General features: G+C 45.4%; 1 protein-coding gene across 4 annotated transcripts in view; it reads left to right on the plus strand.

The window, feature by feature from the left end:
- Positions 1-23,156, plus strand: part of CBFA2T2 (CBFA2/RUNX1 partner transcriptional co-repressor 2) — a 129,740-nt gene extending 106,584 nt beyond the window's left edge. For 3 of the 4 annotated variants that reach the window (XM_055138235.1, XM_055138233.1, XM_055138236.1), the window contains exons 7-11: positions 288-373; positions 2,702-2,897; positions 6,123-6,191; positions 9,019-9,209; positions 17,846-23,156. In XM_055138235.1, coding sequence (XP_054994210.1) covers positions 288-373; positions 2,702-2,897; positions 6,123-6,191; positions 9,019-9,209; positions 17,846-18,145 — 842 coding nt within the window. In that variant the 3' untranslated portion in view covers positions 18,146-23,156. The remainder of the gene's footprint in view (positions 1-287; positions 374-2,701; positions 2,898-6,122; positions 6,192-9,018; positions 9,210-17,845) is intronic. The other variant, XM_055138234.1, reaches the window with a different exon arrangement.
- Positions 23,157-24,530: the final 1,374 nt, after the last annotated feature.

Here is a 24,530-nt window from a genome sequence, read left to right on the forward strand (position 1 = left end):
GGCTACACTTAAGGGTGCTGGGGGCTGCTTCTACCTCTGTGTAGAGTGAGTAGTGGTCACTTCTGCTGCCTGCTGCTCATGTGAGTTTGAGCCCCAGCACCTCCTGGTTCCTGGACCACATACTGAGAGCAGCTCCAGAGCACAGAGCTTGAAGTTGCTCCTGAGCACTGCCAGGCGTGGCCCACAAAGAAGCCAGGATTAATTTGATTGTATGTGTTTTTGCTTGATAGAATTCGAGTCTATTGTATTATTTTCTGTCTTTAAATTTAATCTCTAATTTCTAATAGGTCTAAATGGAGGCTATCAAGATGAGTTGGTAGACCACCGTTTGACAGAAAGGGAATGGGCTGATGAATGGAAACATCTTGATCATGTAAGAATGTTTAATGTACAACTTTCCTATTTATTATTTGTAATCCTTAGTATTGCCAATAGTGAAAGTATGTATGTTTGAAGTGAATATGACTGCTGAGCATGAAGCCAGGAGCACACCTTTATGTATGGTCCAAAACAAACAAAACACTATGTTATCTGAATTCATTGGAGAAATATAATCATATGTAACTTGTTTGTCACAGAATCTGATATGCAGGAAGTGCTAACTACATGTACTCATTTGTATTTTATTTCATTTGTACTTTAAATAAATATGATCACTGTATCACTGTCATCCCGTTGTTCATTGATTTACTCGAGCGGGCACCAGTAACGTCTCTATTCCTCCTAGCCCTGAGATTTTAGTAGCCTCTCCTTACCCGTCTTTCGCAACGATTGGAGGCTCTTTCACCAGGGAATGAGATCTATCGTTACTGTTTTTGGCATATCGAATACACCACAGGTAGCTTGCCAGGCTCTAGGAGGTGCGGAGGGAGTGGTGTGTGTGTGTGTGTGTATAAAACTCTCTGTGATTTGTTGCCTACTGTCTGAACTCCATCAGATATGGTGTGGTAATTATGGAAAATGGGTAGGAAGTGTCTTATAATGTATCCGGAAAGTGGCCTGGACTGTCGCGGCAGCGGTTGGATAGTGGAGGTTGGCTGCCGGGGCTGGGTCCCTTGGGGCAGGGAGGGATCTCACCCACCCCCCTCTTGGGTGTCCCAAGTGAAAACAGCCCGGCACAGAGTCCTTTTAAAAGTATTAATATTTTCTAATTCAAAATAAATATGATAGCTGGTATAAAAATATAGAACTTCTCTTTCCCATTAGAGTTTCCAGGGCTGGAGTGATAGCACAGTGGGTAGGGCATTTGCCTTGCATGCAGCCAACCGAGTTCGAGCCCCAGCACCCCATACTGAGTAATTCTGAGAGTGCAGAACCAGGAGTGGACTGGAACAATAGCACAGTGGGTAGGGCATTTGCCTTGCACTTGGTTGACCCATGTTCTATTCCTCCATCCCTCTCAGAGAGCTCGGCAAACTACCGAGGGTATCCAGTTCACACAGCAGAGCCTAGCAAGCTACCCGTGGCATATTCGATATGCCAAAAACAGTAACAGCAAGTCTCACAATGGAGATGTTACTGGTGCCTGCTCGAACAAATCTATGAACAACAGGACAACAGTGCAACAGTGTGACAGTACAGAACCAGGAGTAACCCCTGAGCATTGCTGGATGTGATTCAAAAAGTAAAAAAAAAAAGTAATAAATAAATAAATAATACAAATAAATTTTTTAAAAAAGAGCTTCCCTTCAGCTAACATAGGGGGAGAAGATGTAATGCCTCCATGAAATTTATATACTCGAGCTTTTTTTTTTTTCTTTAATGGAGGAGGAATAGGTACTACTAGTAATCAAATTCCTACATGTAGAACCTAAAACTTTTGTTTTTTTATATTTTTGTTTGTTTGTTTTTGCAAGTGGTGGTGGGGTGGTAATTGGGGTCCACACCTAGTAATGCTCAGGGGTGACTCCTGGCGGTGCCCAAGGGATGCCAGGAATTGAACCCAGGATGGCAGCATGCAAGACAAGTGCCCTACCTGCTATGCTGTCTTTCTATTTTACTTAAGCCCTAGTGGAACCTAAAGTTTTAACAGTGCTGCATCCCTCAATCCTGGTTTTTTGGGGAATTTGTTGGTCTTTTGGGGTTTTTTTTGCAAGGGCTGGGGAGATATTGGTGTGGTAGATGAAGGACAGGTGGGCCATACCTAGCAGTGCTCAGGAGCTATTCCTGACTGTTTGCAGGATTAACCTCTCATGCACTCACTGGACATCACCATATAGTCCTTAAGGGCTCATGTTAGGGCTGCAGATAAATTAGAGGATTTAGGCTCTTGCTTTGCATGCAGCTGACTCCAGTTCAAATCCTGTTACTGTAAGTACTACCAGGAGTGACCCCTAAGCACAGAGAGCCAGGAGTAAACCCTGTGCACCACTGAAGTCTACCCCAAAACTCAATATAGATAGATGAGAGAGATAGATACAGATATAGATGTATAGATAGTGTCCCATTTAAAATTAGACTCTAGCTGCTTCAGCTAGAATCCAAAAAGTGGTATTTTAAAATTTGGTGGGGGAAAATATATTACATGTATTATATTTCAAAATAAATACTAAGGGGGCTATAAAATAAATTTGATATTGTTAAATTTATATAATACTTAAACCTTTTTTCCTTTTATTTTTTTTTAACCTGTCCTTGATTTTTCAGTGTTGGTTGTTTGAATGCCCTCATCCGTTTCTGCTTTACTTTCTTTCTGACTCAGGCCCTGAATTGCATTATGGAAATGGTAGAGAAAACAAGACGTTCCATGGCAGTTCTCCGGCGCTGTCAGGAATCTGATCGTGAAGAACTCAACTACTGGAAAAGGCGCTATAATGAAAATACAGAGATGAGGAAAGCAGGGAGCGAGTTGGTTTCCAGGCAGCACAGTCCTGGGAATGCAGATTCTCTCAACAATGGTAAGGAGAGAGTCCTATCAAATATGGCAAGGAAGACTTTTCCTGTTTAAAAGATGATATTAGATTATGAAGGTATTATAAAAAGTAAATGAGAAAATACATCTAGCTTTGGACCGGAGCAATAGTACAGCAGGGAGGGCATTTGCCTTGCATGCAGCTGGCCCGGGTTCAATCCCTGGCATCCCATGTGGTCCCCCAAGAACCACTAGGAGTAGTTTCTGAGTGCAGTGCCAGGAATAACCCCTGAGCATCGCCAGGTATGACCCAAAAAGCGGGGGGGAAAAAAAGACAATGAAGAAGAAAATACATTAGCTCCTAGAACCTGGATTATTCAGGAAATTGTGATTATTCCTTATAAAAAATGAAATATTATGTTTTTGTTCTGTTTTTAACCTTTCTATGTATATGCTCAGTGATCATCAAAGATTGGTAGTTAAATTCAGCTGAATACACTTATACTCTTGTATAGATCATAGTTATTTCTCATATTAGTATTAAAAGTGTTTACCTCACCGGGGCTGGAGTGATAGCACAGCGGGTAGGGCATTTGCCTTGCACGCGGCCGACCCGGGTTCGAATCCCAGCATCCCATATGGTCCCCTGAGCACCGCCAGGGGTAATTCCTGAGTGCATGAGGCAGGAATGACCCCTGTGCATTGCTGGGTGTGACCCAAAAAGCAAAAAAAAAAAAAAAAGTGTTTACCTCACCTTCTATCCTCTATACCCCTGTCCCATATGGGAAAACAGCATTTATCACCCACTGTCTGGCAGCCTCTTAGAAAAAAGTTTTACTTCAGAACTTTTTCTGGTAGCAAAGCTTTGTTATCCTGTCTCACTTTTTCTCAGATGAAGTGGAAGATTTATAAATAACTGCAGCCACAATCTGTGATGCCAGAGCTGTTCCCCTAAAATGTTCCATCACATTCACCTCGTAACTGAAAAGGTACCCTATGCAAAAGCAAGCTAAGTGAGGAGCCATCTATAACATATGACTTTCCCGGTCACCCACCCACTTCAGGTTCAGTGTTCACTAGAGAGAACAAAGCTGTTCGTTTGACAGATCTAGTATGTTCCATGGATGATGGCTGTTAATCTCAAACAGACTATCAAAAAAAAATTTGAATCAGAGATGAGGGAGATAGGTCAAAGGGCTTGGTCGCATACCCAATCCAGCATGAAGGTCAATTCTCAACCTTCCCGGCCCTGCTCGCTTTATATAGCTCTTCAGCTTCCAGCACTCAAGCACTCAGCATATCGCTAGGACCATGACTAGAACCCTCATGTACAGAACCCTGCACCTCTGGGCTCAGCTCAGAATAACCAGAAGTGGCCCTCCAGGTGCCCAGGCACTGGTCCCCTAAAAAAAAGGGGGGGAGGAATTTTGAGCTGGAGACACTGTTAACCAAGAAATTCTACTCCCCCACCCTGCCTATATAGTGACTCTGCCTACCATAAACTAGCACCATTATGTGGGATATCTAGCACAGTAAGACATTCAAGAATTCTTAGAGCTGTAAAATGATTCCATTTATAAAAACTTTTATCAGGTGTCCCTCATCATCTGAACTTCACAAATTATCCCCATAACAAGTTTTGGAAACTTATTCAAAGTTCACTATCCAAATCCCAGACCATTTTACTTGTCCATCATTCAGTGTGTATATTTACAGGTGAGATACTATAGGTTGTAATGAACTGTAGACATAAATCTACCCATCTCCATTCATGATCATATGTCTTGCTAGTGTCATTTAAAACTTTGATTTTTGGGGCCAGAGAGATAGTTTATTGGTCAAGGTACATGTCTTGCATGTTAGGGACCCAAAATAATTCCTAGCAATGTAAAACTGCCCCTAGCACTGTCATTGTGAATGTGGAGACCCCCAAACACACAGTGGTTGCCCTGGTAGTCCTCAGCACTCTCAGGCCTGAACATTAACCATTCAGGCCTTGTTGGCCAAGTATTGGTACGAGTCGCCCCGAGACCTCCTGAGCAGTGCTTGGGAGACAACTACAAACACTAGGTTTGTTTTGTTTTATTCCATTCGGAGAAGGCAGCATACCTAGTGGTACTAAGGGATTACTTTTGGCTCTATTCAGGGATCATATTAGATTTGCAGGCAAGCAAGCAGCTTAACCCCATTCTATCTCTCAGTCAAATTCTGGATTGCTTTTTTGTTGTTCTTGTTGTTGTTGGTTGGTTTGGGTGGGTGGTATTTTGCTTGCTTTTTATTTAGTTTTTGGGTGTGTGTGTGTGTGTGTGTGTGTGTGTGTGGCGAGGAGAGGGGTGGTTGGGAGCTACTCCCAGCTCTGCTAAAGGCTCACACCTGGCAGTTCTCAGGGGACCATGCAGTCCCAGGGATGAAACCATGTCCTGGAACACAGATCATGTGCTCAACCCTTCAGCTATCTATCTCGCTGGCCTGAGAATACAATTGGTATTTTTTTGTTTTTGTTTTTGTTTGGTTTTTTTTTTTGTGGGGGGGGTTTGGGGGGGTCACACCCGGTGATGCACAGGGGTTACTCCTGGCTCTGCACTCAGGAATCACCCCTGGCGGTGCTCAGGGGACCATATGGGATGCTGGGATTCGAACCTGGATCGGCCGAGTGCAAGGCAAATGCCCTACCCGCTGTGCTATTCCTCCAGCCCCCCGAGAATACAATTGGGGGAAAAATGTGTTTTTGGGCTTTATACTGAGTTTGGGTCACAACCGTGCTGCTCTCTGGTGCTTGGGGGACCATTTGGTACTGGAGGTTGGCCTTTGCCATCCTTCACGCATGGCATGAGCTCAGTTCATTGAGCTATCTCTCAGCCGTGAAGGAAAGTTATTTTAGCAGAATTCTGTGCTCCATCAAAACACTCAAAAGTTGAGTTTTAGATTAATAATGTAAAATTTTCAATAAGTGTGCTCCCAATCTACCTTTTGTCTGTGATTTGGTAGGATATACCCAATACAAAGGAAGTAGGATTGCAAGTATAAAGTGTGTTCAAGTAGAACCGGAACACACTTTAGTCACTATATTAATATTTGAAGTGTGGGTGTATGTATTTTTAAATTAAAATTTAAATGTACTATTTTTAATCTAATTGTATCCCTTACTAGAGTATTTTTGCACTAAATAAACATATATGCTTAATCAAAATAAAGTTGTTAATTTTTAAAAATATAAATAAAAGTGCTAAGTGCAGAGAGCTTCTTACTTATGCGTTTATCTCTTCTATAGATTCTCAGCGGGAATTCAACAGCAGGCCAGGAACAGGATATGTACCTGTGGAGTTTTGGAAAAAAACTGGTATGTTTGTGTCTGCTTATAGGTCATGTACTCACACGTGCTCCAGCTTGGAGCACAAATTTGGAATGTAGTTGTTTTATTTCTTTCCATAGAGCTCTAGCCTTCTGCCTCTTACTTTCCAGCATTCTGATACATCTAGGATGCCAGTCATGTTACTTTGCAGGTTAAGAATTTGGAATGGGGGACTGGAGTAAAAGCACCGTGGGTAGGGCGTTTGCCTTGCACGTGGCCGACCCGGGTTCAATTTCCAGCATTTCAGATGGTCCCCCAAGCACCACCAGGAGTAATTCCTGAGTTCAGAGCCAGGAGTAACCCCTGAGCAACGGTGGGTGTGACCCAAAAAGGAGAAAAAAAATTTGGAATGGGGGCTTGATAGATAGTACAGTAGGTGGGATGCTTGCCTTGCATGCAGCCAATTCAGGTTTGATCCCTGGGACCCCGTATGGTTCCCCAAGCCCTGCCAAGAGTGATCCTTGAGCTCAGAACCAGGAGTTAGCCCTGAGCATAGTTAAGTATAGCCTAAAAAAACAAAAGAAACCAAAATATATGGGGATTAGGGAAATAGCTCAGAGGACTGGAGTGCACACTTTGCATATGGGATGCCCAGATTTAATCACCAGCATTGTGTTAAGTATGGCCCAAAAACAATTTTTTGTTGTTTGTTTTGGGTAACACACAGTGGTGTTCAGGGATCACTCTTGGGGGACCTGTAGGACCACGTGGGGTGCCAGGAATTGAACCTTGATTTGCCATAAGCAAAAAAAAAGTGCTCTATGTGTTGTACTATTGTTCCAGCCCATAATAAGTTTGTGAAGACTGGGAATATGACTCTGGTAGAGCGCTTGCCTTAACGTAAGTGAATTCTGTTGTTCATCTCCTGGCATTTCATGGACTAGTGATTACTGAGCCAGAAGTAGCCCCTAAGCATCATCGTAACTCATTTCTGCCTATTCTCTTTACTAGTATCTACACTTGTATTCCACATACTACAATATTTGGTTTCATTCTGCTGTAAGAACAGCTCTTGAAACCCTGTGCTTTTCAGGGATTTTTTTTTTATTATGTTTTGTTTTATATTTTGGAAGGGGGTGTTGCCCAGACGTTAAGTGGGAGTCGTGCACATTCGAGGGGGCTGGAGCTCAGATACATACTATACTATTTGGAATATCTATCCACTAAATGCCGAGCAAAGTAGCAGGATGAGAGAAAGTGATTAAGAAGTAAAGAGATGATGGTAACTGGATATATATGAAAACATTGGACTTCTCGAAACCTATCTGTCTCTGAACTGTCTTTTCGAAACTTGGTATATACCAAACTGTCTCCTAGTCATTTGAAGCTGATTGCCTCAGAGGCACCCTGATTTTCTCATTTGTCTTCCGAACCAATTTTTTTTCTATTGTCAGTTCGTTTGCATAACAGCCAGACTCTTAAATGCCACCACCCTTATTCTGCCTCATCCCCTCCTCTGCACCACTTGCTTCTGGCTATTTCAGTATATGTTCCATCACCTGGATTATTACCCCAATGTTTCTGTTGTTATCTGTCTTTCTTTTTGCTTAGAACCCCTTTTCAGCAGGAGTGGGTGGGGAGTGGCATTTGGACTGTATCTGGTATTCCTGAGGTGGGGGCACTACTCCCAGCTCTATATCAAGGATACTCTTGGTGATGCTGGAAGGCCATACAGTGACAGGGATCAGGCTTGTGGTCAGCCACCTGCAAGGCAAGTGTTTTAATCCCTGTGCTATCTCTCCAGCCCCTGCATACAACGCTTTTTCTTTAGAAAATTGAGGAATGCAGGAGTCTAGAAAACAGTGGGCAAGGCACTTCCTTGCATGTGGCTGACTCAGGTTTGATCCCTGGCACTCAGTGTACTCCTGGGCACCAACAGGGGTGATCCCTAAGCACAGAGCCAGGATTAAGTTCTGAGCACATCTGGGTGTGACCCCCAAAACAAAACCCTAAAAAAAGTTTGGGATTCAAAACTTTCCAAAAATTGGTTTCCATCTGTATCTCAGCCCAAGTGCTTTATCCGTAGTACTATCTCTCTAGCCTTCCCTGTGTCATTTTATTTTCTTATGTATTTTTTTACCACTTTGATTTCATTTTTTTTAACAAAGTTGTTCATGATGATTGTTACAGACATTCAATATTCCAACATCAATCCCTTGCACCTTCCACCGTTATTTCCAGTTTTCCCAACCACCCCTTAAGCATGCCCTGATAGCAGGCTCTAAATAATTTATTTCATATTGCTTGTTATAAATAATTTTCTAAAAGAATGATCAAATAGCGTTTCCTTAGAAGAAAGTGAAGATTGCTGTATCTCAACATGGAGCCATTAACCCCTGGAACAAGAGATTACTAAGATGTTGCAGGTTAAAAGTTCTGTGTTGATATATATATATTTTTTGCTTTTTGGGTCACACCCGGCAATGCACAGGGGTCACTCCTGGCTCTGCACTCAGGAATTTCCCCTGGTGGTGCTCAGGGGACCATATGGGATGCTGGGAATCGAACCCAGGTTGGCCGCGTGCAAGGCAAATGCCCTACCCGCTGTGCTATCACTCCAGCCCCTGATATTTTCTTTTAATTGAGATTGGTTGACTTACATCCCATCCAGTCTGATGTGCTACTCCTTGTTTATCATTGTCGTAAAGTTTGAGATATCATGTGGCATATTTGCGGCCGCACTCTCCAGGAATTCCAAAATTTTTATCCTGTGTTATTTTAGAAGAGAATCATCTTATTTCACCTCTTAGAAATGGTGTTGGGTGGGAGGGAAAAGATTTCTCGGCCAGTTGATTTTACTGTCACTTTCTTCTAGAAGAAGCTGTGAATAAAGTGAAAATACAGGCAATGTCAGAGGTGCAGAAAGCTGTTGCTGAGGCAGAGCAAAAAGCCTTTGAAGTGATTGCAACCGAGCGAGCCCGAATGGAGCAGACCATAGCCGATGTCAAGCGGCAGGCTGCAGAGGATGCCTTCCTCGTCATAAATGAGCAAGAAGAATCAACAGAGGTCAGAACTCAGGGTAACTCTGTGGCTGGGGTGGGGGCTAGCAGGAGCAACCAGGCTCTCTGCTTTCTTCTCAAGTGCTGGACATTTACAGTTTTGGGGGGAGAGGGTATTTAGCCTATAACCAGAAGTCTTCAGGGCTTACTCCTGGCTCTGTGGTCAGTATCTTGGTGGGGCTCAGGGGACCATATGAAGTTCTGGGGATCCAACCCAAATCAGCTGTATGCAAGACAAGCTCCCTCTCCACTATACTACTACTGCTCCAGCCCTACATAGTTACAGTTTTTATCCAATGGCAGAAGGGTTCTGTTTCTCACTCTTGCAATTTTTACCTGCCAACAGCGTAGTCAGAGACATATAATTTGACTTAAAATACCAGCTTAAATTTCAAAATGGTATAAAGACATTTGAGGGATTGAGCAAGGTATTATCCTTTTTATCATAAAAATGATCTGATTCTTGTACCCTAAATTTACAAATTAGGAAATTGCTCATTTGTAAATAACTATTATATTTGAGGGACTCTAACTGATGATAATCCCATAGTGAATTTAAGATTCAGTGGTAAGGAAATACAGGCTGTAGGGTTCTGGTTTATTTTCAGATAGGATAGGTTTGTTTGTTTGTTTGTTTGTTTTGGGGGGGGTTGCTTTTTTTTTTTTTTTTTTTTTGCTTTTTGGGTCACACCCGGCGATGCACAGGGGTCACTCCTGACTCTGCACTCAGGAATCACCCCTGGCGCTGCTGCTCAGGGGACCATATGGGATGCTGGGAATCAAACCCAGGTTGGCCGAGTGCAAGGCAAACACCCTACCCGCTGTGCTATCACTCGAGCTTCTCAGATAGGATAGGTTTTAAAAGAAAATTTTTGTGCGTATAGTTTTTTGGTTTTGGTTTGGTTTTTGGTTTTTGCTTAGGGGTTGCCCCTGACTCTGCACTCATCATATGGGATGCCGGGAATCAAATCCAGGTCAACCACATGCCATAAGGGCTGCTGTCCTATTGCTCTGGCCAATTTTTTATTTGTTTTTTTGGGTTTTGAAGTCATACCCAAGCAGTACTCAGGAACTTCTCTTGTCTCAAGGCTTGGGATCATAAGTGCCAGGAATTAAGCCTGGAGCTTTTATATACGAAATACACGCTCTTGTTTTGTTTTGGGGCCACACCTGACAGTTCTCAGGGCTCACTCCTGGCTCTGCTCTCAGGGATCACTTCTAGTGGGCTTGGGAGAGTATATGGGGTACCTGGATCAAACCCAGGTTGACCATGTGCAAGGTAAGTGCCCTGCCCACTGTACTATCACTCTGACCAATGTATAAGACATTCCTTTTTTTTTTTCTTTTGCTTTTTTTTGGGTTACATGTGGCGATGCACAGGGATTGCTCCTGGCTCTGCACTCAGGAATTAGTCCTGGATGTGCTCAGGGGACCATATGTGATGCTGGGAATCGAACCCGGGTCAACTGCATGCAAGGCAAACGCCTACCTGCTATGCTATCACTCCAGCCTCTGTATAAGACATTCTTATGGGGCTGCAGCGATAGCACAGCAGGTAGGGCATTTGCCTTGCACGCAGTTGACCCAGCATCCCACATGGTCCCCTGAGCACCGCCAGGGGTAATTCCTGAGTGCAGAGCCAGGAGTGACCCCTGTGCATCGCCAGGTGTGATCCCCCCCAGAAAAAAAGACATTCTTAGGACAGTGAGACAAAAAAATGAAAGGATTGAAAAAGCTTAACCAAAATATCAAAATGGTCTTTTCAATATAATAAAATTTTTGATCATTTTTCAACTTCAAGGAAAACTCATTAGATATGAAACAACCTTGTTTCTGTGAAGTAAACAGATCCCATTACTAGTTAGGTTATCTAGCTAGTAATGGAACTATTACTAGTTAGAATATCCTTAGGACATTCTTTTGAAGTTTTAAATATTGGGGTTTTTTTGCTTAGGGGTCACACTCGATGATGTTCAGGGATTACTCCTGGCTCTGTGCTCAGGAATCACTCCTGGCAGTGCTCAGGGGACCATATAGGATGCCAGGGATCAACCTGGATCAACTGCATGCAAGACAAGCACCCTACCAACTATACTATCTCTCCAGCCCCCCCAATTTTTTTTTTTTGCTTTTTTTTTGGGGGGGGTCACACCTGGCGATGCACAAGGGTTACTCCTGGCTTTGCACTCAGGAATTACCCCTGGTGGTGCTCAGGGGACCATATGGGATGCTGGGATTCGAACCTGGGTCGGCCGGGTGCAAGGCAAACGCCCTACCCACTGTGCTATTGCCCCAGCCCCCCAAAATTGGTTTTTGAAGGGCCTGAGAAATAGTGTAGCAAATAGGGCACTTGCCTTACATGCAGCTTACCAAGGTCCAATCCCCAGCTCTCATTATGGTCCCTCAAGCCCACCAGGAGTAAGACCCAAGTACTGCCATGTATGGTGCAAATAAACCAAAAAATTTGACGGAAGGTTGGGGGTTAATTAATTTGTTTTTCAAAGCAACAGGTATTAGTGCTGGAGCAGTAGCACAGTGGGTAGGGCCTTTGCTTTGCACATAGCTGACCTGGGTTTAATCCCTGGCCTCCTATATGGTCCCTCAAGCACTGCCAGGAGTAATTTGTGAGTGCAGAGCCAGAAGCAACCCCTGAATATCAGCAGGTGTGACCCCCCAAAAAAGAAAAACCACTAAATGAAAACAACAGATATTTTCTCACTGTACTTGTATTCATTTCAGGAGCCAGAGCAATAGTACAGTGGGTAGGGCAATTGCCTTGCATGCTGCCAACCTGGGTTTGATCGCCAGCACTGCCTATGGCCCCCCAAGCTAGCCAGGAGTGACCCCTGAGCACTAATGGGTGTGGCAAAAGATTTTCATTTCAGTATAGCAATGCAGAGTATGACAATGTGAAGATGAAAACACCTAAACAGTGTGTGGTCTGAGGATTTCCTTAACCCTGTCCTTTCCTTCTCTCCACCTCCTTCTCTTTAGTAGTATTCCCGAGCAGTAATGCCATTACTCAGTTGTATGTATGTCGTTCTGTATATGTAAGTATCTTCCTATGTGTGTTTGTTGGTTGGTTTTTTTTTTTTTGTTCCACATTCAGCGCTGCTCAGGGGTGCATATGAAGTGCTGGATATCAAACCCAGATAAGCCACATATAAGGCAAGCACTCTCCCACTGTTCTATCACTCTGTCCCCTCTCTTTGTTTTTTTTACGTTGTTCACAGTAATTTATTACATTCAATATTCCAACACAAATCCTGACACCGTTACGCCATCCCACCACCATTAATTTTTTTTGTATTGCTTGTTATGAATAATCTGCTAAAAATGATCCAGAAAAGTTTCCTTAGAGGCAAGTGTGTGAAGAGTGTTATATCTAACCCTGGAGCCATTAAGCCCTCGCATAAGACCATCCCACCACCATTATTTATTTTTTAATTACTTGTTATGAATAATCTGATAAAAGTGATTCAGAAAAGTTTCCTTAAAGGCAAGTGTGTAAGAGTGTTGTATCTCACCCTGGAGCCGTTAAGCCCTTGTATAAGAGATTAGTAACAAGTTGTTACATGTTGGCCCTGGTGGTGTGCTAATATATGTATGTGTGTGTGTTCTGCATTACACCCATCATATAGTGTGCTACTGTTGGTACATCAGGGGGCAGAATATGAGTTGTTGCACAGCCACAATGCAGCTGTATGCTCCAGGGATTCTGAAATTTTAAATAGGGTGATATAGCTAGAATTTAACTTTTAACTGGGGCCGGAGCAATAGCACAGTGGGCAGGGTGTTTGCCTTGCACGCGGCCGACCCGGGTTCGATCCCCGGCATCCCATATGGTCCCCCAAGCACCGCCAGGAGTAATTCCTGAGTGCAAAGCCAGGAGTAACCCCTGAGCATCGCTGGGTGTGACCCAAAAAGCAAAAAAAAAAAGAAAAAACTTTTGACTGGGTGGTGACTTTGGGTTGTGGAGGCATCTCTGTGTCATGTTGCTCTCTTTCTCTTCTGAGATTTATTTGTGGGTATCTGGATTGTGGCCTTTAATGAGCTTTTATGGTGCCAGAGGCAGTTTGTGGGAGTGACCACCAGTTTCCAGGAAGCACAGGGAGGTGGCAGGAGGAGGCCCATTCCCGGGTCCATGAGAGCCCGGAGAGTTTGGTCACAAAACCCACATACCTGGGTTTTTCAGCAGATTCATTCTCATGGATGAGGCTTGTCCCGAACCTGTGAAGGTCAGCTGTGAGCATGGCGGCCTACCGGCTGTTCTGTCATTCTAGCACCTACTCTTAGAGTATTAATGGCATAAACAGCAGCCGTGCCTGACAAAGGAAATTTAGGACTCCCATTTCTGACTTCCTGGCCAATACCTCAGTAGCCTCTCCCTCTATAATGGACTGTTTGGGGGCTGGAGCAATAGCATAGCGGGTAGCGCGTTTGCCTTGCATGCAGCTGACCTGGATTCAATTCCCAGCACCCCGTATGGTCCCCCGAGCACCACCAGGAGTAATTTCTGAGTGCAGAGCCAGAAGTAACCCCTGTGCATCACTGGGTATGATCCAAAAATCAAAAATAAATAAAAATAAAGAACTGTTTGGCCATCTGTATTGCTCCAGCTTTAAGGAATACCGATTTGAAAGTTGATTACAATAAACATTTTTGTTTATTTTTATTTGGCAGCCATATCAAATAGTGCTCAGGTGACACTTCTTTTAGAAGATGCATGGTGCTGAACCCAGACACTGACATTCAAACTCATGCACTCAGCCCTTTGTACTATCTTCCCAGTCATAGCAATAAAACTTGTCTGTGTCTTGACCAGAAAGCTCATGGTAGGGCTAGAGATGGTCAGGTGCTTGCCTTACTTGCAGCCAACCCGGGTTCAATCCCCAGCACCACATTTGGGTTCATCTCCCAAACAACACCAAGTGTGGTCACTGAGCACAATCAGAGTAAGCCCCCAGCACCTCGCTGAGCTGTGGCCCAAAGACATTGAGGTCAGAGCAGTAATACAGTGGGTAGGGCCTTGCACACAGCCTACCTAGGGTCAGTTCCTGGCATCCCATATGGTCCCCTGAGCACCCTCAGAAGTAATTCCTGAGTGCAGAGCTAGGAGTAACCTGATCAATGCCAAGTTGACACAAAAAAAAAACCCAAAACAAGATGTTCTTGCTCAGTATAGAGGGTCTCAGCTGGCTGAGACTGAACCTCTGTCCTGTGTTCCCTCGGTTTCCCTGTGAACGTGGTAGCTGAATTTTTGCCTGTACGTCATTGTGTTCTGCCAACACTTTATGTGGAGTCAGCCTCTCAGACTACAAAATTTGAAACTTGCTAGAATGCAGTCTGCTCAAAGATCTCTAAATGTAACCTGAGAAATATTTTGTTTCCTAGTTTGGTCATCTGGTGTTGGTGTTGTCAAGTTTGAGCAGCCCCTGGAGTTTATTTCCTGAAAAGTCTGTTGTGTTGGAAGGAGTTTTATAATTCATTCTAAAACTCCTTGAAACTAAACCGTTGAATCTAGAGGAGTCAGGAAGACAGGTTTGGAGCTTTGTGTAGTCATTTAATTATTTGTATAGCATTAGACAGAGCACATTAGTTGTCCCTTTTTTTTTTTCTTTTGCTTTTGGGGTCACACCTGGCAATGCACAGGGGTTACTCCTGGCTCATGCACTCAGGAATTACTCCAATTACTCCTGGCAGTGCTCAGGGGACCATATGGGATGCTGGGAATCAAACCCGGGTCAGCCACATGCAAGGCGAATGCCCTACCCACTGTGCTATCACTCCAACCCTCACTGTCCCATCTTTACAAAGTCTGGTGGTTAATCCTAAGGTCCTTTTGAGCACTTGTTTGTTATTTATTTGAACAAGTGTTCTGGTTTCACTGGGGACAGTATCTTTCTTCTTCCAGAGGATTCTAGGTCTAGGCAGTCTGGCTTCGTGATTGGTTTCTGCCGTTCTGGAGAACTTTAGTGGGGCAGAGAAGACTGACCCAAGTTCCCCTGACCACTAAGCTAGACTTGTCACTTTCTAATAGCTTCACATGCATACCTATTACTATTGTTCTATTGTTCTTGTTGTTTATGTGATATGGTTACAATATTTTTCTTCTTTTTGTTTGTTTTGGAGCCACACTCTGTGGTGGTCAGGGCTTATTCCTGGCTCTATGCTCCAGGATCACCCCTAGTAGGGTTCAGAAACCATATGCAGTGATGGGAATTGAGCCCGTGTCAGCCACATGCAAGGCAAGTGCCCTCCCCACTGTACTCCATTCCTGCTTTTTCCGTAGAGACTGAACCAGGTCACATTCCCACTAGAATGAGTGAGTGTTCCTTTTTCACCACGTTCCCAACAACACTAGTTGTTTCCAGTCTTTTTACATGTACCATTCTCTGTTGTGTGTGTGAGATGATATCTCATTGTCTTTTTTTTTTTTCTTTTTGGGTCACACTCGGCATTACACAGGGGTTACTGCTGGCTCTGCACTCAGGAATTACTCCTGGCAGTGCTTAGGGGACCATATGGGATGCTGGGAATCGAACCCAGGTCGGCCACGTGCAAGGCAAATGCCCTACCTGCTGTGCTATTACTCCAGAGCCCCCCTCCTACGCCCCCCCTTATTGTCATTTTGATTTGCATATTTGCATTTCCCTAACAATCGACAGTGGTGGCCAGAGCAATAGTACAGCAGGTAGGGCTCGTACCTTGCACACAGCCAGTTCAGGTTTGATACCTGACATCCATGTGTTCTCCCCAGCACTGCCAGGAGTGATTCCTGTGATTCCTGAGTGCAGAGCTAGGAGTAATCCCTGAACATCACCAGGTGTAGTGCCCCACCATACACTCACACACACAAAATACATGACAGTAAACACTTTTCCGTGTGCCTGCTGGCTGTGTCCCTCACTTGCACACACACACTTTTTTTTCTTTTTCTTCTTTGGTTTTTGGGCCACAGTTGGCAGTGCTCAGTGTTCACTTCTGACTCTCTGCATTCAGGTTTCAATCCTGACGGGGCATAGAGGGCTCTGTGGGATACCAGTTATTGAACTTATGCAATGCAAGTGTCCAGTAGCTATTCTAGCTCTCTAGACCCTGGTAAAATCTTTTTAATTTGAGGTAGTCCCATTTTTGTTGTTGTTGTTATCTTTGACATTGAAGTCAGATCATTGAGATACCCCTGCAGCCCATTCTGGATGTGGTCTCTTATGTCTCTTATTAATGGGTCCTGGGTATCGTGGGTGTACATTCATGTATCACTGAGGGAGTTCTCCCAGAAATCTGAGGAAGGAGCATACCAAGGGGCAGCTGCTGGACTCCACTCTGATGACTAAATTATTCATGATGCTTTTCCTTCAGAGTTCATTAGGAGAAATGTTATATTGATGCTGCTGCTTTTATGACTGCTACTTTCATTGGGGAGGTGTTGTTTGGAGGCCACATCTGGTGGTACTTAGGGTTTATTCCTGGCTCTGCACTCAAAGTCAATCCTGGCAGTCTTGGGTCAATCCTGGGGTGCCAAAGATTGAACCAGGGTCGGCCATGTACCCACCTTACTATTTCTTTGGTCCTCATGGTGGTAACCTCTAACCCTAACCTGACCTTTTGCGGTTTCTGTGCTTGGTTCACGGGTGCTCTGCTCCTCTCTCCTCCCCTTCTCCCTGTAAATTCAAAGTGTCAAAGAAAAGGAAACCTCCTGAGCCCTGACCACCAAGCCTTGAGTTCTGAAGTATTGGGAGGACTACCAGGGTACTCCCTACCCCTAAACCACCTGTGGTGAGACACAGGACTAAAAGGAAATGGGCATGAAGCCAATAGCACAACTGGCTCACTCACTCTTTGATTCACCCAACCTGGTCTTTGTTTGATGACTGTTTGTTTGGGCACCATACTTGGCAGTGTTCAAGGACTACTTCTGACTCTGTGCTACGGATTCTTCCTGTGATATTCTGTACCTGGGGGTCCTTGGGGGTGGGTGTGACACTCCAGCCCATTAATGCTCTCTCTTGGCACCAAGCCAGTGACATTTTCAGATCAGGTATTATCACTGAAACCAAGATCCTCCAGGGAGGAGAGAAAACAAAAACAAACAAAATGGTTCTCTTAATACATGTATATATGTGTGGTTTAAAAGTGGGTTACTATTGTGAAGGGGTTGGGCCAGGGTTTGGTTCAGTCACTGAAGATTAAAATATATTGGTTGGGGCTGGAGCGATAGTACAGCGGGTAGGGCATTTGCCTTGCATGCAGCCTACCCAGGTTCGATCCTTGACATCCCTTATGGTCACCAAGCACTGCCAGGAGTAATTCCTGAGTGCAGAGCCAGGAGTAACCCCTGGGCATCGTCAGAGGTGACCCCAAAAGCCAAATAAATAAATAAAATTAGATGAGTTGGTTGCCTTCAAGTTGGGGCTGCCACCATTCTACAATGAAGCTGTGCAAATCCAAGGTAGGAAGTTTTACAGCTAAAGAAACTCAGAAAGGGATGCATCTTTTCCACGCACAGGTGGCCCTGCAGGCAGGACAAACTCAGGTGTATGGGCCTTCAAACACAGCCCCTTTTGCTGCAGTGCAGTTAACAAGTGATGACAAGCCTGCCCTATGAGATTTAAGCAACTAACTGATGCCTATATCTTGCAGAATTGCTGGAACTGTGGCCGCAAAGCCAGCGAGACCTGCAGCGGCTGCAATATTGCACGATACTGCGGCTCTTTCTGCCAGCACAAGGACTGGGAGCGGCACCACCGTCTTTGTGGCCAGAGCCTGCATGGCCAGAGTCCCCACAGTCAGAGCCGACCACTGCTTCCTGGAGGAAGGGGCTCCTCAGCCAGGTCTGCTGACTGCAGTGTGCCCAGCCCAGCCCTGGACAAGACCTCAGCAACCACCTCACGCTCCTCTACACCTGCCTCTGTGACAGCCATTGACACCAATGGACTCTGAGCAATAAACCCATTTCGCCCTGATGACCTCACGGCACAGTGCCACCCTGCACTGGTCTGGCTGTGGAAACCAGTGCTAATAACTGTTGGGTCATCAGCAAAAAAGGAAGTGGAGGCAGGAAGAGTGAGAGTCTGTCAGTCCCCTCCACAGCCTCTCCCGACACTTGCCCACTTTCCTCTGTGTCCCTTGGAACTAGCAGCCAGAGCTGTCTTCTCCATGACTCCCTGATTAGCTCTTCTTCCAAATGATGCTGGTACGGCGACCCCTTTCCATTGTAGACCACCAGCTCCCCTCCTGCCTCTTGAGCCCCTTGAAGCCATGGACTGCCAGTGTGCCCACCAGGCTAAACCTAGCTCACCACAGGTGCTGTCCTCCCACAACAGAAATCTGGAGGCTACAGGCTATGGAGGACGCTCCCGCTAACAGGAAATGGATCCTCTCACCCCAAACAGCTCCTTGAGTCTCTTCCAACCTCAGCAGATGCCATTGATCGGCGCCCCCCACCAGGACTCGGGCAAGTGAAAAGCAGCACTCAGGACTCTCCTCAGCCTTGCTCCACACTTGCTAAGATTCTCAGAAACACAGGAAAGAAGTCATCATTCAGAAAAGCACACAAGTTATTTTTAAAAATCAATAAAACTTCCACCAAGTATCACAGATCTTTTTGGACAGGATTTTGCAACCTTGTTGGCTAGTTTGGAACCCGTTTGGAACCCCTTTATTTTCTTCTCTTTGATTTTGCTTGTGCAGAAAATAGTTTCCTGCGCATGGATTGGTCTGAGAGAGAATGAGACTCACTTGGACATTCTGTTCTCTCTGAGCATGTTGGCCAAACTAGTATCGTCAAATGATTGACCAGATCATGTATGGAAATGCAGAACCATTTGTCACCATGTGCTGTTTGCACAATCTTCTTGTGTCCTTGTATCAGACCAGGCATGTCTGGATCACTGCACAGAGCTTCCTCCCATACTCTAGTTGGTGCCTCTTACACTCCACTTGTCCCATCGGCTAGTTCTTGCCTCAGCTGTCCAGGCCTGGGTATATCTGAGCGGCCCTCCTGGACCTGAATGAATTCTTCAAACCTCATAGTTTCATACTCTCTCTATATATACATATATATATACATATATATACATATATACTGTGTCTGCTTACAGTTGGGCATACAAACTGTTTTCCTCCTTTGGTGTAATCTGTTTGACACCTCCCCTTTTGCAGCTAAAGAAAAGTTCTGTGAGAAATGACAACCATTTTGAGGGGAAATGACAACCATTTTGAGAGAACCAGACCAATTTTCCTTCCCATCTTCAGAGAGTGCTCCAGTTGTTTGCCTGGCTCTCCAAACAATACACCTTCTAAAATGCTCTTAACTGCCCCACACATTCTTCCCCGCCATTGGATTTTATTGGGGCCCAGGGACTCTGACCCTCTACTCTTCACCCCAGGCCTCCAGTCTGCACTCTCACCAGGGAATCAGTGAATTGGTTGGTCCTGTTCTGCTGGCTCTTGAAGACATCTCTAGTGGTCACCTTCTGTACACAGGGAGTATTGTCCTCATATAACTTAAAGAACTTTAAGTCCCTCCTCCCTTCCCCAGGAATTTCATATCTTAAAAACTCAGCATTAAAACACCTTTAAAATGCCAGGATTTTCATTTCCTATGCAGGGGTAAGGAAACCTTTTTTCTGCTGCAGGTCATACAATAGAGGCAAACAGGCTGTGGCAGCCAATAGAAAGCCTACATCTCTGTCACTGCGTAAAGGGCCAGACTACAGAATTCTGTGGCTCTTCTACAGTCCATGGCCAGAAGCTCTCAGTCCCTGGCCTAAAGTGTGGTAAACCCAGAAAATAACATGTTCCTTTTATGGAATTTATCTTTCACAGGGTTATAGTCCATTTCCCAGATAGAATATAGCCTAAATTTCTATAAGATATGGAATGTACCAGGAGAAGGTCACGGAACCCATTCATTGCTAAGAGCAAAAAAGTTGTCTCAGGCCAAAGGGATAGTAGAAGGGTAAAACGCTTGCCTTACATGCCACCAACCCGGGGTCCATCCCTAGCTCCACATATGGTCCCCTGAGCCCCACCAGGAGTGATCCCTGAACACTGCTGGGAGAGTCCTCCCATAGTGAGCCCCGCCTCCCCAGAAAAAAGTATCTCATGGTGTTCCTGGCTCACTGACTATTGGGAACTTGGATGAACACTCCAGCTAGTGTATATACAACACTAGCTAGGGTAGCTCAGGTCTTCCTGGCTGTTACAATCGGAATCAACAAATTGCTGTTCACTAGGATTTGATGTCAGTCTGTAGAGTTAAGGTTTTGTTTACAAGCTGGCCTGCCTGTGTGGGCTCTTGCTTTCAGATGACAACTTAGCTTTCTGAGTCTTTATAACACTACTTGACATCGCCTTGCTCGTGATTCAGAGACTTCACTGAACACCTAGGGAGTCTACCGCTCTGGTCATTAATTTTGCTCATTTCCATACAGAGGTTGCTAAGACTTCCTTCCTAAGTAAATAGATCCCCTTTTCCAGGCCGGAGAGATAATACAGCAGGTATGGCTTCACACTTGACTGTCCCAGGTTCGAGCCCAGCACTCCATATCGTTCCCCAAGCCTATCATGAGTGATCCCTGTGTGCAGGGCTGGGAATAAACCCTGCACACGACCAGGTGTGAGCCCCAGTTTTCTTTATTTGATTCTTTCCACCAGCTCCCCTGTACCTGCAATTCTCCAGCCCTCTGCTTGGGAGGATAATAAGTGCCCTGTGGAAGCAGAGTAGGGAGCGAGGGAGGCCAAGTCCAGATTCACCATTTGGTTGCAGTCTCTGCAGATACCACACGAGTCTCATGAATAGGACTACAAGTCATGCTCTGCTTTCCTTGAATTCCATTGAAATTATCTAAATTAGGCTGATTGGGGACCTGAGAGATAGTGCAGCAGGTAAGGTGCTTACCTTGCACACAGCTGACCCAGGTTCAATTCCAAGCACCCTGTATGGTCTCCTGAGCGCAGAGCCAGGAGTAATTCCTGAGCACTGCCGAATGTGGCCCAGAAAAAAAATTTTTTTTAATAATAATTAGGCTGATTAGAAGAACAGCCTTTTATATTCATATACATGGAGGGGGGGAAGATAAAGGGGCTTGGAGTGGTGCTGCCAAAGGTCGGTGTTGTAAGGAGAGTCACGCTCTTGGATGTCAGCCCAGACACCAAGAGCAAATGCAGCGGCAGGTCTGCACCCCTCCACCCCCACCCTAAGCGCACCTGGAGCACAAAACCCTTGCCCGGTGATGAGAAGCACTACGGTGATGGGACGCTGTCATCCTCTGCCAAGTGAGGAATCCGGGCAGGAAGCCTAAAGGGCCCATTGTGAGCCACTTCGGTATTCGGAGGTGTGCTGGCAGCAGGACCCGCATTTCTTCGGGCAGCCTTTGTGTCCCCACTGCTCACACTGTGCCTGACTCCATCCGTGGTGAAGACTTGACTCCGGAAGAAGCTGGTTCAGTCCATCTGCTTAGGAACAGGCCATCTACCTTATGGTCACTCCACTTTCGAGGGTCCCTGCTGCTTCAGAGCTGGGGCTTCAGCACATCTTCTCAGCCCAGTCACATGACCCTAGGTCAGAGTAGGTGGGCCTTTCCCCGGGCAGCGCTGAGCCATGACTGTCACTGGGTCAAAATGCGGGAACAGGACATCTGCCTATCACTGGCCATCCTCTGCAGTATGGACATTCTTGGCCCATCTGGACCTGTTATTCTACCCGGAACACATCACTTCCGGGTGCCTACAGGAGCATCTTCAGTTTCTAGAGAGAAAAATCTACGCTTTAACCTTGTTTAGCCGGGCCCCAAAGTTGAATTGATCCCCTGCACTTTCACTGCTTGCAAAAGGGTATAGACATTGTTCTGATTAGTTCCAAAAGAATCTCGGCGAGTCTGAGGGTTCAGCTTCACAGTGGGATTGTACGATAGTGAGTTCTCATAGTGAAAGCATAAATAATAACCAGGTAGCAATTTGTCCTGGAAACTGTAGAAGGGATTATGGATTGAATAAATCATTGGAAATCAAACACATCTTGGAGGCTTTCTTCAGAACAGGTTTTGTGACTCCTGAGTCAGTTAAGCCAACTTGCTTAGATTTGTGTTTTTTTCTTTCTTTGGTTGTGGGGGCCTTGTTTGTCTTTTAGCTATTTACAGAGAACTGGGTGATGATGTTTGAACCAAATCAGCAAAAGCCAGAGGGCCCCCAGACTGCCAGCTAGCAGGAGGCCTGCCCCAGGTGGCATGGGCTGGGCTAGTGGCAAGCTGCTGAATAGGCTCTTCCAACTTCTGAGTGTCTGTAGTTCTTGTGAAACCAAAACTGACTCCTGCCTCCTTGCCCATGTGCATTGATTGACATGCTCTTTTCCAAAGATGATGCGGTCCCAGGAGCCTTTTCCATTGGGAACCAGGAGACGGTTGGGAACCTGAGGGTGGGGCTTGCATCCCCCTTTCCTGCCCCAGTCCCAGAGATGGAACTTTGCCAACAGACCCCTCTGGTCGGGCGTGGAAGTGCCCAGTGTCTTCTCATTGATGCTGATACCAAATAGGGCATGTGCAGCTGCAGGGACAGCCCCATCCTGCCATGAGTTGGCAGAGACGCAGCTCTAAGCAGTTGGTGATGGTTGAAAGTGCTATTTGACAAGAGGCCTTTGGTCCACTTTTGTGGCTTTCCAAGTTCCTGATGAGGCTACGGAATCTCCAACGGTGACAGCAAGCCAGTAATGTAAATGAATGGGAAACAGCCACCGGCGTGGTTTTGGACGGGGGATGATGAATGTGAAACCACCCACAGGATGCGGTAGAGTCTGATTTTTCTGTGTTTTGTCATTTTACTCTGATAGGAACTTTTGTTACTTAATTGTGCATAACTTATTTAATGTACTGTATAAATGAACCAAAACTTAAATATGTATTTAGTTTGTTCTACTTAAAGTAGTCAATAAAAGGCTATATTCCTTTTCTGACTCAGGCTGGAATGGGATTGGGGAGTGGGTACGTAGCACATGAGAAACCTGCTTTCAGCCTACTCCAGCCCCTCCTACCTCTCCTATGTCTCTGGGGAGAGAGGGAGCCTCAGAGTTCTTAATGAGTTTTGCGTTGGGGCCATACTCAGTGGTGCTCAGGGCTTACTCCTGGCTCTGTGCTCAGGTAGGGCTCAGGGAGCCATATGGAGTACTTGGGGATCAAAACTCAGGTCTGCCACATCCTCTGTACTAATCTTTCTGGCCCCATCTGTTTTTTTGTTTTGTTTTTTAGTGACCTGAACAGCACCTTAGGTGTGAAAGCCAGAAATTCCAGTAATTCCAGTAACTAGATGTCTCCAGCTGTTGACCTGCTGCACCTCAGGGAAGCAGCAAAGTGGCCCCGGGCTCAGCCAGGCCAGGTGCCTGTGCTCATGGGGGGGCAGGGGGCGGGGAAGTGGCCAGAGTCAGGCACCAGCTGCCGCCTTGACTCTCCTTCACCACTAAGTGAGCTGGCAGCACTCAGAGACTGTGATGTGAGCACCCAGCCAGCCAGTCACATAAGAAGCATATGGCTTAACCCCCTCTCGTATTTCTGCAGCCCAAAGGGATCCTTTATTGGGAGGTTGGATGTTTTGCCTGTGCTCTGCCCCTCTAAATGAACTTTTAATACAGAGGACAAATATATCAGGGCTGGAGCGCTGGTACAATGGGTGGGGCGCCTGCCTTCCATGCAATCGACCTGGGTTCGATTCCCAGCTTCCTGGGAATGATTCCTGAGAGCAGAGCCAGTAGTAACTCCTAAATACCACTGGGTGTGGCTCGAAAACAAAAAAAGGAAAAGAAAAAGTATGTATAAAGTTTGAAGGGGCCGGAGCTAGTATCGTGGCTAGTACTTGCGTGCAGTGCTGTACTGGATTTGATCCTCAGCACTGCATGTTGACCCCAAGCACCTGCAGAAGTGATACCTAAGCACAGCCAGGTGCGGCCCCAAAACCCTAACAGCAAAAAGTAAACTTTGAAAAACGTTGACATTGAAAGTAGTGGACTTACAGATAGATTTTCCTAATAACTCTCATTTCCTGAAATGTTTAACATCATATGAACATTGTTAGGTCCTTTTTTTTTTTTTTTTTTTGCTTTTTTGGGTTACACCCAGCGATGCACAGGGGTTACTCCTGGCTTTACATTCAGGAATTACTCCTTACGGTGCTCAGGGGACCATATGGGATGCTGGGAATCGAACCCGGGTCGGCCGCATGCAAGGCAAATGCCCTACCCGCTGTGCTATTGCTCCAGCCCCTGTTCGGTCCTTTTTTATTCTGATGTTAAGTCATAAGTTCACTATTACCTTTACATTTATTTGCTCAATGGTTG

This window comes from Sorex araneus, chromosome 5 (assembly GCF_027595985.1).
Source record: "Sorex araneus isolate mSorAra2 chromosome 5, mSorAra2.pri, whole genome shotgun sequence".
Taxonomy (NCBI): Eukaryota; Metazoa; Chordata; class Mammalia; order Eulipotyphla; family Soricidae; genus Sorex; species Sorex araneus.